This window comes from Struthio camelus, chromosome 6 (genome assembly GCF_040807025.1).
Source record: "Struthio camelus isolate bStrCam1 chromosome 6, bStrCam1.hap1, whole genome shotgun sequence".
In the NCBI taxonomy this organism is placed as follows: Eukaryota; Metazoa; Chordata; class Aves; order Struthioniformes; family Struthionidae; genus Struthio; species Struthio camelus.
In genome coordinates, this window is record NC_090947.1 from 15,172,936 (window position 1) to 15,191,480 (window position 18,545).

Genomic DNA, 18,545 nt, shown 5'->3' on the forward strand with positions numbered 1-18,545 from the left:
ATGAAATTACAAAAAAAAAAAACTTTATTCAAATGCAGGACAGTTGCAGAAGGCCCAGAAGGCCCCCCGGATATGCAGAGATGTCTCTGATTCTGCTTTCACAGAGCATTGTTCACAATGCCTACTTGTAGATTTAAACAAGAGTGATATTAATATTACATACTCAGCTGTTGTGTAAAGGCAAAATAAGAAATTTCATCTTGTTTAAACTTCCTCCTTAAATGCAGTGAACTTACACAACACTCTGAAAACGGAGTAAGGATGTTCTTCTTCGGATCTAGCTTTATTATTGTTCTTTTATGAATTAAATTAAATTACATTGGTCTGCCAGTCTGTGATAGTGCTCATTCTCCCACTCCTACATTCAGTCTCAATAGTTTTCTCATCCGTAAATGTTATTGAAGGTAATTGGGCTCTGCTCTCTTGATACTTACAGTTCTGAATATTCTTAGACCTTGAAAGATGAAAACCGCTTATGGTTCCTATATCTGTAAGTAATGAATTACAGCTTTCACTTTTGCAGAACGTAAGGGTCCTTGAAGTGGTAAACACTTGTAAATCCCCCTGTGTCATAGCAGAAATTGGTTTGATAATTGTTAATGCTGTGAGAGAATTACCACTGTTATTTTCTTGGGGCTGGATTCTGAGAATATCTAAGTATCCTCTTGTGTGGATTCAACTGGACAGTTTATAGGCCGCCAAAAGCTTAGTTCCATGGCATTTACTTTGCTGTTAGGGAGGAATAACATGGCACTCAAGCAGAAGGGTTATTACTGAAAATAAAAGAAACCAATATCCACTTAACTTGTTCCTTCCTTCGCTTCATATGCAACATATTACAGCTATCCTGTCTCTACAGGATCAGAGTCCTAAGGCATTTTGAAGTTTGTTATTTGGATTTTTATTTTCATTTTAAGGGCATTTAGAATTATAGAAAGAACTTGAAATTCCTCCCACATATCCTGAAATAATAGAAGATGATGTTGGTCATGAGACCCACCTAAATCACACACACACACACATGTGTGTGCGTGCAATTGAATGTAGGTTAACTTAAAAAACACACTGCTGCCTTATAACCTTCATCCCTGATGCTAGGTTACCCTGAGGGCTGCCAAAGCCTGTTCCATGTCATCTTGAAACCAGAAGTTGCTGACTGATCTGTCTGAAGTGTGGTAAAGGTAATGGTAGTAGAAAGAAACAGTCTTTGTTGCTGGAATTTTGCAGCCTTTCTTGCTTACCATTCTTTTTTAATTTCTCAGAGACCCAGAGTTTGAGCAAATGAATAGCTTTGCTGTAAAAAGAGCGTCTTATGAGTATAGCTTTCCAGCAATACCTTCCTACTCCACCCAAACATTGGGTGGTTTTCTCTTCAGTTTGCAATGCTGAGCATCTTGGTATGCAAGGATTTTTAATTATGGAATTGAATTTTCTTACTAATTACAAATCATTATTTTTAGTGAAAAAGAGTCAGCAGAGGATGCATTTAGGGGATTACATGTGCCCACTTTGCAAACCACGATGTCGAAAAGCTTTCTGGAAAAGGCAGCATGTAATGATAGGTTTTTATTGTACTTTGATGTGTGCATCTGCAAAGCATGAGGATGCTTAGGCAGCAGCAAGTGTGTTTCTCTTAGATATAAAAAGAAGAGATGTTCATACCGATATACTCTGACTTCAAAGCACACTAATCCTGTAAAATAAGAAAGGCAGACCAGTTCTTTTACAGTGCAAAGTAGTTATTTTTATCAGTCAGACTTTTAAGAGTATTTCTTAAATAAGAGAAACTAGAACAGTGGATCTGTAATTAGTTTGATAAATTGGCTTTGAGATTTTGAAATCAGTGAAGCAACATCCAATTTACTACAGCTGAGGTTCTGGAAAAATATTTTTGTTGCCCTGTCGAAGATTTTACTTTAGTTATAGCATATAAATAGTTATGCTTTTTATGCATGGAGAGTGGTAAGTCTAAATCCATAACACTCTTCTTCTGATGGTAGAGACATACTTTCAGTCCCTCAATAAATATACATTATATCCCTAATAGTCTCAGCTAGTGGTAAAAGTTGCGTTCATTTTGAGTAATTCAGCCATTTAAAATCCTGAGATGAATGACCTATTCTATTGTAGAGAACAGCAGGCCCTAATTTCTTCCATTTGATATTATTATACACTGTGTGCCTTTTTAATACTTTATTTGCAAGTACTTTGTAGATACTGGTAAGCATTACTTTACTAACTTTACTTGCTTTACTTACTGTGCTGTGACAGTTAATTTGCTATAGACTTTTCATATCCATTGAAGCACATACTTTCTGTTACGTGAAGGTTGCTGGATAATTAACACTAGGCATATTATTATTGGAAAAAAGTAAATAACCAAAGCAAGTCTATACATAGGGCAGTTTTTTATTAACAGAAGTGTTCGAGGAGTACAGCCGTTAGCAGCCACAGGCAGCTGCAATTATAAGCCAGCAAATCAGAAGAAAATTTTGCAAAACTGTCTCTTTCTTTTCTTTGCATTCTTCTCCCCTTTTGTAAACTCTGTAGTTTGATGCAACTTAATGATTGGAATTTTACCTTTATTGTCAACTTGTCAGCCTGGGTGTTACACTTCTGTAGGGAACGAAGGATTTTGGAGATCCCTATTGACATTCAGTATCAATCGTTCCAGCTCATTTCAAACTTGTAGGAGTTTAGATAGAAAGGGTACAGAGAAGAGAAGATCAGTCTGCAGTTAGGGACTAGCTATTGCATAACTTTGCACTTTGCTGCTGAGTTAGTTAGATCTGATTGTCTTCTACAATGAGATAACTGACTTGGTGAATGGAGAACAGCGGATATGGTTTATCTTGAGTTTAGCAAGGCTTTTGATGCAGTCTCCCGTAGCATCCATAGCCAAATTGAGAAAGCGCGGACTGGGTGGGCCAACAACAAGGTGAGTGAAAAACTGGTGAGACCATTGAGCCAAAAGAGTAGTGATCGACAGTTCAAATCCAGCTGGAGGCTAATTAGTAGTGATGTTTCTCAAGGGTCGATACTGGGGCTGATGATATTTGATGTTTTCAGAATGCACCCTTAAATGCTTTGCACATGATACCAGATTGGGAAGAGTGGCTGATGTGCTGGATGGCGGGGCTGCCATTTAGAGTGATCTAGGGCTGACATGGGCTGCCCGAAGAAACCTCATCAAGCTCAACAAAGTCAGGTGTGAACTCCTGAATGTGGAATGGAATAACCCAGTGCAACAGGGTGGGTTGGAGACTGACTGACTGGGAGTACCTTTGTAGAAAAGGACCTAGGGTCCTGACGGACAACAAATTAAACGTTTCAGCAGTGTATGCTTGCAGCAGTGAAGTCAGAGCACAGAGTGGGCTGTATTAATGCGAGTGTAGTCAGCAGGTTGAGAGAAGCCATTATTCTCCTCTGTTCAGCTCTTTTGGAGATCATCTGGAGCATTGTGTCCAGTTTTGGGTCATTGAGTACAAGAAAGGTATTGACAAACTAGAATGAGTCTGTCAGAGGGCCAACAAGAAGTTAGGGGGATGGGGCACATGCCATATGAAGAGAGGCTGAGGTATCTAGATTTATTCATTCTGCAGGAGAGAAGGCTAAGAGGGAGAATCTAATTACTGTCTTTGACCACCTAAAGCTTGTGGGGGGGAGGGGGGGAAGGAGGGAGAATAAAGAGAAGATGGAGCCAGATTCTTCTGACAGATGTGCAGTAAAAGTATCAGAGGCTATGTTCATAAGGGGCAGCAAGGTAATTCCAACCAGCTAAATGGAAAAAAAAAATGTCTTCACAGTGAGAGTGGTTCAGCACTGGGACAAGTTGGACGTAGGGGTTCTGGAGTTTCCCATCCAGGAGACAGTCAGGACTCTGTAACCTCACCTAACTTTGAAGTAGTCCTCTTCTGAGCAGGGAGAAGGTCCCTTCCAGCCTACATTTTTCTGTGAGTTCGATCCATGGAGAGACTGATTCTTTACTAGGAGTGTTTTGGAAAAGGATATACTTACAGAAGAGGTGACCTACACTAAGATGTCAAAATGCGTTTTTTTTTTTTATCATTTCTCATAAGATAAGAATATAAAGCAGCCTGAGCCATCTGTATAGCTCTGCAACATGTCGCTCCCTTGATGTTATAAAAAATGAATATTTCAGAACCTGAATGGCACAGTGCAATTTCACAGCATGTTGCTTGGGGAATGTAGTTCTGGCTGACTGGACAACCAAGAGGGCTACTTGTGAATTGCTGATAGATTTACTACAGGAATCCAAATGGACTGTGAGCAGAAACTGTCTCACTGATACTGGCACAGCTGAGAGAATTTTCTTCACAGCCAAAATGCATCATTTTTTACTGATGCATAGCAGTCTAAGACTGGGCTTTGGAAGGACCCAAATCAAACATTCACAGATTCCAGAATGGTGTGCCAAAGTAGACAGTAGAAGAATATTATATTTTCATTGTAACCTGTTGCTATTTTAGACTTAGGTTAAAATATATTAGGCAAAGTTCCTTATGTCCTAATAAGATTTGCTTTAACTTGTAGCAACATCAGCTCAGGCAAAATTCCCAATGTCGGGGGCCTTTACTTCCGGAATGAAGCCAAAGCATTCAGCCTCTTAGATCTTAACACAAATTTTAATTGCAGTTTTTAATTCTATTTTAATGTTAAGGACAATTCCTGTATTTCAGAACTTGTGCATATTCAGCCCTGGCCCCATTCTTCCCCTGAATGAAACTATTTCAGCATGTCCTCTTGCTCTCTTTGTAAGCTAACCATCAACAGGAATTTGCTCTTTCTGTGGGACCAGCCTGTCCTCCTACAAATGAAAGTGATTTCACTAAAAAAGTTATGCCGGATTCAAGAACACGGTCAAACACTTTCCTTAGGAAATCAGATGATGTCTTTTTTCTTCTGCCTATTCTGAAGTAATAAAATGTAATAATTCCCCATGATAAACACTTCTAGGCTTTGTCTGCCCTGTGGTGAGGAAGTAAACGGTGGATATAGCTAAATTGACTTCTCTATAACTACCATGAGTGACAAAGTCAAGCAGTGGATTTCTGGCGGTGTGGACTCCAGCAGAGAACAGCCTCCCCCAGTACAGACATGAGCTTTTGACTGATATGCTCTGACTGCTGAAATCTGCTGCAGTGTTTTTTAAGAAGTGCCCTGCGTGCCTCTCCATTACAATCTGTGTTTAGCCTTAGACATTTGGAAATAATTTCATTTCCAACTGTATGCTTGAGACTTGATTGCTGTCATCCGAGACTATTTGTGTAAGCACTGCTGGCAGATCAGCCTCTTGGTATTGCCTTCTTCCCCCTGTTCTCTTACAGACACCATGCAACTTGCCAGCCATTCTGTTTTGTGAACCAAAGTGAAACTCAGGAGCTTTGTTCACATCCATCCTTATTTATGAGATAAGTCTAGTGGGATAGTTAAACGAAGTCTTTCAAAGTACACCGATTCAAAACTTTGGAGTAACCTGCAGAAAAGGACTAACCTGACAAATCTTTCAGCAGGGTCATTGCTGCGCAGTTCACTGCCTTGTCCGTAGCATAAAATGGGGTGTTTAGAAGGGCTGAGTTTGCTCATTAGCTCAGGAATAATGACGTTAATCTTGATATATGATATCATTAGATACTTTTAGTGAATTGAACAGTCACTATAGTAAACACTGGATGATAGTGTAGCGCTACCAAGAGAAATCCTTTCTACTGGAAGGGATCGTAGAGTATTCTGCTTTCATACCTAGCATGTGTTGCATCTAATAATAAAAACACTGTTCTTGATTGTTCTGTATAGGAAGTTGTTATCCTTAAAAAAGCAAGCAAAACGCCTTTTCTCCAGTGACTGAGACGTAGTTACATCAATGTGTCAATTAGGAGAAATATTGACTAACAGCCCAAATGTTGGGTAGTAGCTTTTCCTTCCATTTAAGGAAACAGTGGAGACTCAGTTATATACTTAAGATGTGAAATAAAAATGTATTCAGAGAAGTATAGTTCTTCCTTTTCAGTGTCCCCTATTTGGCCCAGTCTGGAATCGCTTACATCGCTGAGTGGAAAATAGAATTATTTATTTTGGCTTGATTTTCTGGAAGAGACAAAAGCAGCTCCTAGATTGTATTCTAAGAGCTGTTTACCTGGAAGATTACCTCTTCTGCTGTGTCAGGGGATATTGTTTTGTTGTTGCTTTCTGCTTCGGGACTGTCATCATTTAGAGCCTGGAGGTTGTATTTTCTTGGCTGACAAACTTCATAGAGCAAACTCCCTACCCTTAGTACCAGCCAGAAGCAGCTGGCCAACTGCAAAGTGTATCTAGTCAGTAAAGCTTTGAATAATTGCTGTGGTGAATTTCTGCAGTTAATTAAGTCTCTCCTTGGGAGTTCAGTTGTATGTTGACGCTTAGTGGTATTTATTGATACTTAGTGTTATGGTAGTGTGCGGTAGGAAAAACAGTCGAGTCTCTGTAATTTCCGAGTCCTAAAATGCACGTTTTAAAATTACCTATGCCATTTAGGAGAACACCCTAGGACTTTTGTCCTTGTGAAACAAGGCACATGGATTTCAGCTCCATATCTAGATGATTGACCAACCGATCATTTTGAAAAGTCGTTTGGAATTAAGATCATTGGACTTTTAATCCGTGGAATGATTTTAAAAATATTTTGTATTTCTTGTGAACTTTGCACGTTGTCCTGTAGGGTTTTTAGGCAGAAATTTTGCAGAATGAATTTAAATACATAGCTTATTTTCCTAAGAAATATATCTGCTGAAGCTTGGTTTCCTGCAGGTTTGTCTTCAGCTGTGTACGTGTGTGGAGTCCCAAAATTATAACGAAAGAGGTTTATTATTATCCACTCCTTTTACAGGGGAGCTCAGTGAGGCAGTGCTGTGGAACTCCCTTCTCCTCCCAGCTGTGTACTTTCACGAAGCTTGCAGGGGCACGATGTCTTGAAGACCTGATCTCTCTCAAGGTCTCTGTCAAACTTGGCTGAAATTAACCACTGGAATCAAATGGGCTTGGGGAAGCTGGTGTTGCAATGTAGCCAGTGAGGTCACCTAAGCCTGATTTCCTTAGGATGCCATAGGGAAAATGCAAATGAAATGTTCCTCCAGACCTTCAGCTGGCATAAAGCAACACAGAGCCACAGACTTTGAGAAAGTCATTTTATTTTAGATCAAAAACAGACTGAGCTAGTTATAATTTTTTATTCCTTTTGTAGGCATTCCTGTAATGAATAAATCCTCTCAGTGATACTCTTGATAATTCTGTGTCATTCCTTGCTTATTCTTTTGAATATGGAGGGGAACTGAAACTGAATTTCAAGTCAGCAAAAGAACATTCAACTTCTATAACACTTAATGAATAGCAATATGTTGAAGACCTTGTTAGCGATGAGTGTTTCCAAGACGATGCTGAGTTAATTAGATTTATGTGCAAAGTCATACTGCAAATATTATTTATAAAATGTATCCTGAATGGAAATGTCTGAGTGCAAATTTGATTTGACAATCAATTATTTCGTATAAAGTGAATTCTGAATCAATTCAACTTTTATTGGTAACAGACTTCTGCATGTACCTGTAAATTACTACTTCTGCAAACTAAATGTGTTAATCATTATTAATGTGAATTGTTTACATGCAGAAAATACAAAATAGATTGTGTATTTATCAGCACTCCTGAAAAGTATCTGATTTTCAAAATAGTCCATATTTACATGAGCCTTTACGTGGATAAGTACTGGATAATGGTTTGGTTTCTACCAGCCAGAAAAACTTAGTTAAGGAAAAACTCAACAGGTAATCTAATTCTTGTTGGAGTAAATGAGATTTTTTTTCCATTGATTTTAATGAGAACTGGATCAAGCCCTACACTGATGTTGTAGCAGGCTGATAGTCAAATATTATTAACACCAAGTTGCTCTTGTGCATCTCTTGGTTCTGTACACATGCACGTACAGTACCTCCGCAAAACGGTTGTAAACATGTATAATCTTTCACTTTGATTTCTTTCTGCACCTGTTCTTTGTGAGTCAGCAGGATTAAATTCTTGCGGTTCACAACTTGAATCTTTCAAATTCTGGAGTTTTCTTGAAGGGTAATTAGTTTTTTTTAAAACTTAAAACAAAATTGTATTTATTTTATTCTAATGATTTTTATGTTTTCTTTTCATCAACTAGTATCAGGATGACAAAGAGAAGATGAAAAGCTACCTGAAGAGGCTGTTTCAATTCTAATCTTTTTTAATTAAATACTTGTATCATTTCTGTTTCAGTCTTTTCACGTTAAGTGCATTTTTGTGTTAAAAGGAGTGGGTTTTGGTTGAAGTATGCTGTCAAGAAGTCCCTGTTGGTAGAAGAAAACGTAAAACTCGTGGACTGTGCTTCAAGCACCAGTCACCTTCTTTTCTGGCTTTTTTAGACTGTGCTCGCTACTGTTGTAGGGTCTATCAGCCTTTAGACTCCTTTAATTCTTGCACTGATAGGACAACTATGAATGTAAGGAAATGGCACCACTTTACTGTCAAATCCTTTTCTTTTCCTTACCATTTCAGCAATGAATCAAAGTTGTTAACTTGAAAGCCTAGATAACTGCAAGACTTGCTCAGGCCTTTCTCTGCCCGAAGTGTGGCGTTCAGAGAAGTAATCCACGCCATTGCGTACCTGCCGTCTCTTCCGCTGAGCTAATGGGGAGTGACCGCTTGCAAATGAGGTCATAAGGTATAAGCAGAGACAGGTAACTGGAAAGTAAGAAAGTACAGTTTGGGGCTTTGAGGACTTTTCTGGAAGGAATCCAGCATCAAACATCAATGCCAGCAAGTCTGCCTGTCCATATGTGTGGAGTGATCTTCTTATTCCCCCTTTTACCCTTTTTCTTTTTGCTCAAGACACTTTTTTCCTACTTTTTTTTTTTTCCTTCACCTTCTGTTTTTTAGGTGTCATTTTCCTTCTTTCTTTCTGCTTGTTCTCTCTGGTTCCATGCCTTATTTTCCTTTGTCTCATGTAAGATGAGAACTGTCATAAGTTAATGAAAGCAAACATGCGAAATAACTTTGAGCAGCAAACCGGGCCATATTTTCTCCCACTTTGCTCTCTCTCATCTTCATTGCTTTCCCCTGCCTTAGCCATTAGAAAGGCGGCACGGTGTTCAGGCTCTTCTAACCCACCATATGTATGTAGTGGAAGTGAGTAAGCAGCAGTGAATTTCCAGGTGCTGCTTTCACAACGATGCATGACTGGGTGACTGGTGGTGCCATAGTTCAATGGTTTCGTATGTTCTCTTTTCAAATGTTTGTCCTATTGCTGAATTGTTGAGGAGGGGAGCTGAACCATGAGAGAAATTTACTTGAAAGGAAAAGCAGCCCAGTGCAAAATACCCCAAACAGGCTGTGCCTTGCACTCCTTTACTGTGCATAGACTTCTTAACTACGTCTATTGCTTGTGATGAGTGATGGACTTTGACAGCCATCTAGTGGCTGAGTTTTTTTTCTTTTGATAATTCTTAGTACAGTTTCAGAAACTTCACAAAGTTGGGGTATGGCAGTGTATGATGTGATTTTGCTTCCAAACTGTTGATACGTAGTATCTGAATAGGATGCTTTATTATATGAACTATAGCTGACTGTTTGACTTCTAGTCAGATAGTTCTTCAACACAAAAATGGTTTTCCAACAGGCCAACATAGAGCAGAAAAGATCACATTGTATTGACCCTGCTTTTCACTGAAATTCTCTTTCACAAGGTCTTTCCTACAAACACATGAATGAGTCCTTAAACATATCATATGATATTTTTTGTGCCTTGCCTGTTGTATTTGCAGAATGTTTTGAACCTAATTTTCACTGACCTAAATGGATTCATGACCCTGTAGATTATCTAGTCAGGTCCAGTATCAATCACAGTTGCACTTTGTTGGGAGGAAAGCAATTGGTTAACTGGCTAGTGTATCATTTTGCCACATACAGCCTTTCCAAAGCTGCTTCTCGAGTCATTCAGCATCTTGTGTTAAAACTTCTGAGGTAGCAAGAACTTGCAACAGAAAGAATGCATGACGCTCTCTATAATTAACCTTGTTGATTTCCAAGCTAGGGAAGAAACAGAGAAGAACAATTTCCTTTGCTGCCTTTCCCAGTCTGGGAGCTCAGATTAGGCCTGAGAATAAAATGTCAAAACGTGCTTGTGGGATGAGTTGGAATTGAAATAGCTGCTTTTTCCAGGTTACTCTGTCAGCATATTGCAGTCACAACATAAAGGAAGACTAGAAGCCAGAAACACGATGAAAAGACAGTAGGATTAAAAATGTACTTTCTGGAAGTTTTGCGACTTTTTCATGATCAACGTACCTGCAATCTGACAGGAAAACAGCCACCAAAAATGTATTTCCAGAAGTTAGTATGTGCTTTTTTTTCTCTCCCTCTGTCTGTCTCTTTCCTTCTCTCAGCGAAGTCGCTGAGCTGGTCGCGGGCAGAAGCTAGTCACCATCTGGCTCAACTCTCATTTGCCAAAGCAGTTGCTATGTGGTTTATTTGAAGTTATGACAGAATGCTGACTTTGGACTCAGTAACTTAGAAGTTTCATTTATGCAAACTGCTGCTCTTCTGAACAGCACAATAAGTTCTACTGGTGATACATGAAGGGAGACATAGACCATATGCCAGACATCTGGGGAAAAAGGCTAAATATGTCAGACAGTGCGTTATGTCATGCACACAAGGGAGAAGGGAGAAGAATGCTTTCCAAAATATATTCTGTAGTTTGGAAAATGATTCTCACAGTATCATAAATGGACTGTACAGCAAACTTGGTTGATATCTTTACTTCATACTGAAAACATTTCCTCCTAAGCTTCTGCAGCACCCTTCAGAGTCATTTTGTCAGTCTGTGTGATAAACCAATTGAAGAGAGAAGTTGACCTGACATAAATTTAGTTGGCAGTTTCTGTTCGAAAGCTCCAGAAGTTAATGATGTCAGGCAACAGTTAATGATGCATCTGTTCCATTTCTCCTAACTTTGACATTGACAGAATAACTGGACTTGAGTTAAGTCATGAAGCTGAAATCCCAAATCTGTTCATATTTATTACTTCATGATTTTCTGTTTACATCTGGTTTAAATTATGACAAAAATGTAGAGAACAGTGAAACTAACATTGTGCTTAAGGGCTGTTAATTTTCACCCTAATAACAGTTTTTCTAAAATAATGATCATGATCTTTGACTACTTGGATGTGTTCCATATATGTATGTATAATTGCTCCTATTCCCAGTCTTAGTTCAATTAGAAATTAAGAGTTGGTTGGAAATTATCAGATAATGATTTTAACCGAATCCTATCAGTTTCAAAGACTTTTTTGATAGGAAGGTTTTTGTGGTTAGATGGAGTTTCCAGCCAGGGTAAGATTAAACCTCTCCACAGTACCCCAGGGGTTAGGACAGTCATTTGGAGTATAGAAAGATATGCTTGAAAGCTTTGCTGTGTATGACTTGGTGGGGAGGGAGGCAATCTTGGCAATGGCGTTCTTGGTTTGCAGGTTTCTGACCCGTTGCCTAGGGACAGTCTGGAGGCAGTTGATTCCTTTTGTTGGAGTTTGTTTTCTTTGTACAGAGAATGAAATATTCATTGGGCCAAAGCAAAACTATGTCTTTTCTGCTAATAGGACGTTCTGTAAAATGTTGGAGCCACAAAGAACAGTTTTCACTTTACCTGAATTTTAATAAAAGGAGTGGATTAGGTTAGGAAAAAAAAGACGTATAACTTTAATACAATATGATGACCTCTATAGAAACGTGAGAATATGTGCAGAGGTAAGACATTAGTGAATAGTCAGTAGAAGCTGTTCCTGCAGAAATTATGTAGGTCAATCTTTGATACATAGTTGATATATTTATGAAATACTTCGTATGTAGTTAAGATATATCAATAGCAATGAATTAGGTATGTGCTGGGGTGATTGTGTTTGACCGCAGCCAACTGGATTACAGGAACTGAGCAAAATCAGTGGTTCAAGGAGCCTCTCCTCATCCAGCTGAAGGGTGCCACTGCAAGGACCCATGCAATGGAGATTGCCATTGCAACTGGACAGCAACTGACCTGTTTGGAAGACTTGATTCATCATGCTAGTATTACCCAGTGCCAAGATACCAATAAACGAGTTCTTTCTTTTTAACAAACACTGTGCAATGAATGTCTGTGTAACACTACAATGAGTCTGGCTGTGCAAAGTACCTGCAGCAGCAGTTTCTTAAGGAAAGTGTCACAGCCTCTTTTTCCTAGTCAGCTGTCTCTAACGCTGTGCACAAGAGTTACAAAGATCTGGCAAGTGGCAAGAATTCCTCAACACCAAGTTAGTACCCCACTGAGCAGAATGGCATTCAAAGACTCGTAAGACAGTATTCATATGAGATCGTAAATGGTGGTTGTTTTGTGCACTCCAGGATGACTTTTTTATTTTTTTTCTGATCAAGAAACAAGGTGGTAAGATCGCAAAGAAATTTCAGATGACTGATATTTTAGAGACCTTAATGACTTACCTTAATGACTTCAAAAATGGTGGTGGTTTTTCTTTTCATGTATATGATGCTGCTTTTGAATCCCGAAAATACTCTCTCCTTGTCCAGACCTACTCCTCCTCTGGCTTCACAGTTGGAAAACCCATTCTGTATCCTCTGTCCTCTCCTAGGAGAAGATGTTGAAGAAATAGCCTGCACTCAGAATGGCCAGATGTACCTGAACAGGGATATTTGGAAGCCCTCACCATGCCAGATTTGCGTCTGTGACAATGGAGCTATTCTGTGTGATGAAATCCAGTGTCAAGATGTGTTAGAATGTGAGAACCCACAGATCCCCCCAGGAGAGTGCTGTCCTGTGTGTCCCCATACAACGCGTAATTTTGACACTACCGTTGGTAAGACTGCTTTCAGTTTGCTTTTTTGGAAAGGAGAGCTAGCCAGGCTGGCCTTTTGAATGATGTTTGCTCTGCTTCTGTGGATTCAAAATGGATCAGGGAGAAGGTGTTTAAATCTATGTCTATTCCCAGTTTGAAGTCTGAATATGCAGCAAGGTTAGTGCTGGAGCTGACGTTCTCTAAAATCAGCCCAAAGAAGTAGGAACCTTGGGATACTCTAACAGTATTTCAATGGTGAAAGTTTAAATCTGCAGAGAATCAATGCTTAGCAGTTTTTTTTTCATCTAAAGTTGCACCGGAGCTGGCTCTGGAGAATGTTCTCTTTTGACTAGGAAGTCCAAAGGCTTTATAGCTGAAAGGTTGATCTGAATTCCATCTTGATATTTCAAGGAGGTTGAATTCTGCATTCCTTTTCTGGTTCTTCTGGAACTAAAAGATGAATATATTAAAGATATATAAGAAAATGAGTGCATGCTTTGGCAAAATGCTCAATTCCTGACCCCTTCATACTTTATAGATGAATACATGTAAACATTATTTCAGTGTAAAGTGTTTCCCTAAAGTGGAAATACGATGCTCAGTTCTTGAAGCCAATTTAACATTTAGTCAAGGCTAATGCAAACCACTTCTGAGACATAAGAAAAAAAAATTGTTGGAAGTATCTTCAACTCCCTGTTTGTATACTTCCTATAATATACCTTAAAGATTTTGTCTTTTCCAGTCAATTTTTTATTCACAGAGATACTTGGATCGGGCAATCGCCCTCAGATTTTCCTAAGCGAAAAATCTCTGAGCTTGCAATTAGCACTCATTAATACTGTGTATTACATTATTTGAACTACTTTCAATATATAATAATTAGAGCAGTTTTTACAAGGGATGTAATTGCCATTGATTAGCCTAATATAGAATGAAGTAGTGATAAAGAGCCCATAGTAGGGACTTGTATAATTAAGCAATGGAACACGATGTAGCAAGCGTTAATAAACAGATGGTGCATCCTGCTGTTTATTGGGAGGCATTAAGCGAAGGCTGATACACCCAACAGATGTAAGAGCATTGTAGAAACATTCCAAGATTCCGTACTGTTATGTTGTAGATTCCTGTTAGATATTTCTTGTGTTCAAGTCAGTTATAAAACTCACTTCAACTTCATTGCCAAACATTTGGATAGTGATAAAAGCTTCTAAAAGTTTCTCACAAGATATTCTGCTTTCCTAAAGTGCTTTGTCTTGCTCTGTGCAACACTGAAAAAGGCTGAGGATCAGGGGACGGCATTTGAAACCTTGCTCACCCCTGAAGAGGGAGTGTATGCATCCCTGTGCACTTACTCCTGCACCGTCTTCTGTGCATCCAGGATGCTGGACGGTTCCAGTTTTAACACCTTCATGTAATTCTTATCATGTCCTGTCTCTCAGAGTGAAAACATTAATTTCCTCTCTTTTTTTCTTTTGTTCATTTTAATAGGTAGAGGAAGAAAGGTAAGATTTTGTTCTAAGATTTTGAAAAAATGTATTACAAATATCAGTCTTTCACATCTCCTTGGAGCACTTCACAGAAATTAAATGTGTTCTCTTATAATAACACTTAATTTATGTTAATATGCACAAGTAGAGATCAGAAAACAATACATGAGGTTATTAATGAAATGCATGTGGTGTTTTCTCTTGCTCTTCCTCAGTGGCTGTGAGATTGCAGGCCAAATGGAAAAAATCTTGGGACTCAGGACTTGGGCAATACGTTGGCTTGAAAATCCTTGCAGCTTATATTAAAGAAAACCTAGTTTAAGTAGTTTAGTTGTTTGATCTCTAGCTGAGTAAAGGGATCACTAGGTCATTAGGAACCAGACTGTTAGGACTTCCAGCTTGGTTTTTGATGGGACTTAGCTGTCTAGTGTGCAGAAGCTAGTGCAACCCTTTAAACATTCCTGCTCTCTTTGTTAAAACTTTGCACAGGGAATATGTCTATGCTGTGGCCCATGGTGTTACTGCAGCTTGTCAAGCCTTCCTTAGGTTAGCGTTAAACTGCCTGCCGTTAGCTTAGTTATTATGCAGCCCCTCTGCTTATCGGTACCTGAGATTAGGTGTGTTTACAGGAGCTTAAAGGACACCTTTGACTGCGAGGCCAACATACCTGGAAGCTATTCAGCCTTCTAGCTGGTATCTCGAAGCATTGATATGATGCACCACAGTGCAAAGTTAAACTTAATAATTCAAGTTTTTGTACTAGTTTTACACTGCTGTTTGATCTAAATAATGTTTTTAATAAGAATTATTTTCTTGCGTTTGCTGTTGCATTTCATTATTTTATACGCTTGGCCATGAATAAATGGAGTTTTGGTATAACTCACTGGAATATTGCACAATACCATAAAAATACTCCTTAGCCCTGTGAATGTGTAGGAAGCCATGCTCAAAACATCTTTTCAGCACCCTTTTCGTTTTCACTAAGGTAATTCAGACTACGCAGGGCAGGTTGCATGCCATCATGGCTTTGTGCCAGGCAGTGCTAAGTAAAACATTGTCAACCCTTGTTGAAATACGCGTGAGCGTCCCTTACCACAGCATGCTGGACAGGAGGTGGGTCTGCTGAGTCGAAGTGCTGCATGTGGAAGTTTAGTCTGGGCACTATTACCTATAGCTACGCTATATGCATTCTGTTCTGTCCTTACAGTGCAGATGGACGTGCGGGTTTTTTATGTCCATAGGTTTTAATGATGTGATGAATTCTAGCTTAATACCTTGAAGAAATGGGATCTGAATGCTTTTGATTTGTTCTGTGTCCTCTGCATTGCGTATGAATCAAATCAGCTAATAACAGAACTACAGTGCGCCTTTTAGTAACTTTAAAAAATCATGGTAATTTTTTAGTTTGACACTTCTTTCAGCCAGTATGTTATGCTGTTACAGAAACTCCATTAGTTTATAGCCTTCGTTTAGCCGCACACTGTCCATGCCCATTAAAAACGTGCATTGGCTCTTGCAGGTACTTCAGTTTAGTCTCTATTGTATAACAGTAGAAAAACCTCACCATTTGTCACATGGCAGTGACTGTGTTGGTGTAACCAGTACTGTTAATTATATGTTTATTTGTTTTCTGCTCTCTGATATATTTTTGTATCTTTCTCCAGGGACAAAAAGGAGAACCTGGAATAGTACCACCTGTAAGTCCATTTTTCTTCATTTATCAGCACTCTCTGAACATATACATTTTCAGTGCTTTATGGCAGAATTGCAGCAATTAACAAAAGAAAATAGAAATGTACAGGCTAATTATGCTGTTTCACGTGTGCCATTGGAAATTCCTGTCAATTGCATTCCAGGAAAAAATGTTAGTTAAATCTCATAATCTTTATTTTTGTAGTTAGAATTTTGTGGAGGCGCAAGAGTAAATTAGTTTATGGACAGTGCAGAAACATTAGGGAAAACTGGTAAATAAATTCTCACTTTCTGCCTTTATTTTTATCACTTTTTGTCATGGAAGGATATAAATAAAAAAATAGAGAAACAGAGACCAAATCATTGTCATTCACTTACTTATTTCCACTATTTTTCTAAAGGTTTATAGAATCTTTAGTTTTAGTTAATTTCATTTTTACAGAAAGTAGCTATGGCACTTCCAAGTTTTTTCTCATATTGCTTATAGAAAAGCCTCAACACTGAGAAAGAGAACCAATAAATAAAATTCCTGTTTTTCAAAAAGCCTTACAACTTGCCAGGTACCTTAATTTTCTCTGCCACTGTCTGTTTTTCAGTAACTAGTTTCACGCAGGATAGTCATGAGGAATATATCCCTACGTTGTGCAGTAATTTTCATTTATATTGCCTTCTTTAGATTTCCGGAATACAAGGCCGCCCAGGACCGGCTGTGAGTAGTTTCTGAACTTCTGCTTCTCGGATGATAGTATTTCCCAGTTTCTGCCATTTCTGTTTTGTATTGCGAGTATGATGTGCAGGAGGAATGTTTCATGGCTTTAGAGGGTACTGTGTGCAAAGCTGCTGGACTTGAGGAGGTAACAAGGTTACGAGATTCTGTACTAATGCCGGGTTAGCCCCATGCCATAAGTGAATGGATGTATGTTTTGTAGTACATACATGTCTGAGGACCTGTAGTGCAAGGCTGTTGCTGAGGAAAGTTTCTCTAGCAGGGATCCTTTCAGTAAAAGGAGATGCAGTATGCTCCCTGGGTGCGGCTAAGCGGAGCAGTTCTGGACTAGCAGAGACGATGTCTCAAAATTGTGCATCTCAATATTAAGAGCCTCCAGCATTCAGAAAACCTTTGCTAAACTGAGCTCTAGAGCACAAGACATGAAACCATTTTGTAGGTGTGTGCATGCTGGTTCTATTCCCTTCAGGCAACGTACAGTTGAGAAGAAATCGCGAGTACTCGGGGATTGTAACCCTTTTCTTTATGATCATGTGGAAAAAAAGAGTCACAAATAAATTTTCAAATGAGAAATGCACTTTGTATTTTCAGAGCTTTGTAAGTCATTAGCTAGCTAAAAAGGTAGTTAGTATTTCTAATCTTTCTTCTAGGGACCTCCAGGTTCACAAGGACCCCGAGGAGAACGAGGACCTAAGGGAAGACCTGTAAGTTATTAAATATTCTTAGAAATTAAGTACTGGACTAACCTCAAAAGGTTGAATTGCTTTAAACTGTCTCCTTGTCTTCTCAAGTTCCAAATACTTTCCTTGTATCTCCCGAGAATCAAAAATGTTTGTATCTCTCTGTTCTCTGATTAGCTTGAAACCTGAATATTTGGAGGAAAGTGACCTAGGTTTAGCAGTATTTCCACTGAAAGCCGTGATTTTTCAGCAATTACCCAAAGTAGTTTGTTAGAGTACAGTTTTCTCCAGGATTTAAAAAAAAAAGGGAGGGGAGAGCAAAACTCTGGAACATCACATTCCTCAATTTAAGTACTTGCTGACTTTTTACTGGTGACTACTTGTATATTAGAAGCAATATTAACTTTGAGGCTCAGGGTATTTCAGAGTAGAAGACAGAGCTCAGGAAGTTAGTAGGAGTTAGTATGTGACCACATATGTTGGTATGCTGGTGAATAATATAATCAAGATTGCTCAGTGGAAATAAAGACTTCATAAGGGAATTTCAATGTCTGCATGTGGAGAACCACAGAAAGGCCGAAAGGGAGTGCTGAATCTACCAAAGACGACACGTTCCGATTTAAAAAGCTAGGTAAAAATGCAGAAGCTGCTTTTAACAGGCTTTAAAGCGTTGTGTCATTTTAATTTCTATTTGGATATTTTCCTATCCCTGTGGAGAGTGTAAGTCAATCCTTAAAATATTTTGCCTGAATAAGAGACCTGAGTTTTAGGCCGTAGGCCTTAAATTAACTCCTTTCCACTGTTTCCCCAGTGAATCACTGTTGTCCATAGCTGGTCATGACACTACTTGTAAAGAAGTGGAATGAGTGTGTAGCCTCTTTGAGAAAGACGCCAAGCCACTGCTGCTGTCTAGATCACCATAAGATGTTTGTCTGATGAATAACTATGAAGATGCGTAAAAGCATTGGTGGAGTAACTGTGAAATCTTGCAGTGTGTAGAGGAATCTTGAGTGAGTTTGCAGAGACATCTAAAGTGCTTTGTCAATGTGCCGTGTTT

General features: G+C 38.9%; 1 protein-coding gene across 3 annotated transcripts in view; it reads left to right on the forward strand.

The window, feature by feature from the left end:
• COL5A2 (collagen type V alpha 2 chain) overlaps positions 1–18,545 on the forward strand; it is a 205,929-nt gene that overhangs the window by 137,839 nt on the left and 49,545 nt on the right. For all 3 annotated transcript variants that reach the window (XM_068948332.1, XM_009666275.2, XM_009666274.2), the window contains 5 exons: positions 12,699–12,923; positions 14,391–14,404; positions 16,054–16,086; positions 16,758–16,790; positions 17,459–17,512. In XM_068948332.1, the coding sequence (XP_068804433.1) occupies positions 12,699–12,923; positions 14,391–14,404; positions 16,054–16,086; positions 16,758–16,790; positions 17,459–17,512 (359 nt within the window). The remainder of the gene's footprint in view (positions 1–12,698; positions 12,924–14,390; positions 14,405–16,053; positions 16,087–16,757; positions 16,791–17,458; positions 17,513–18,545) is intronic.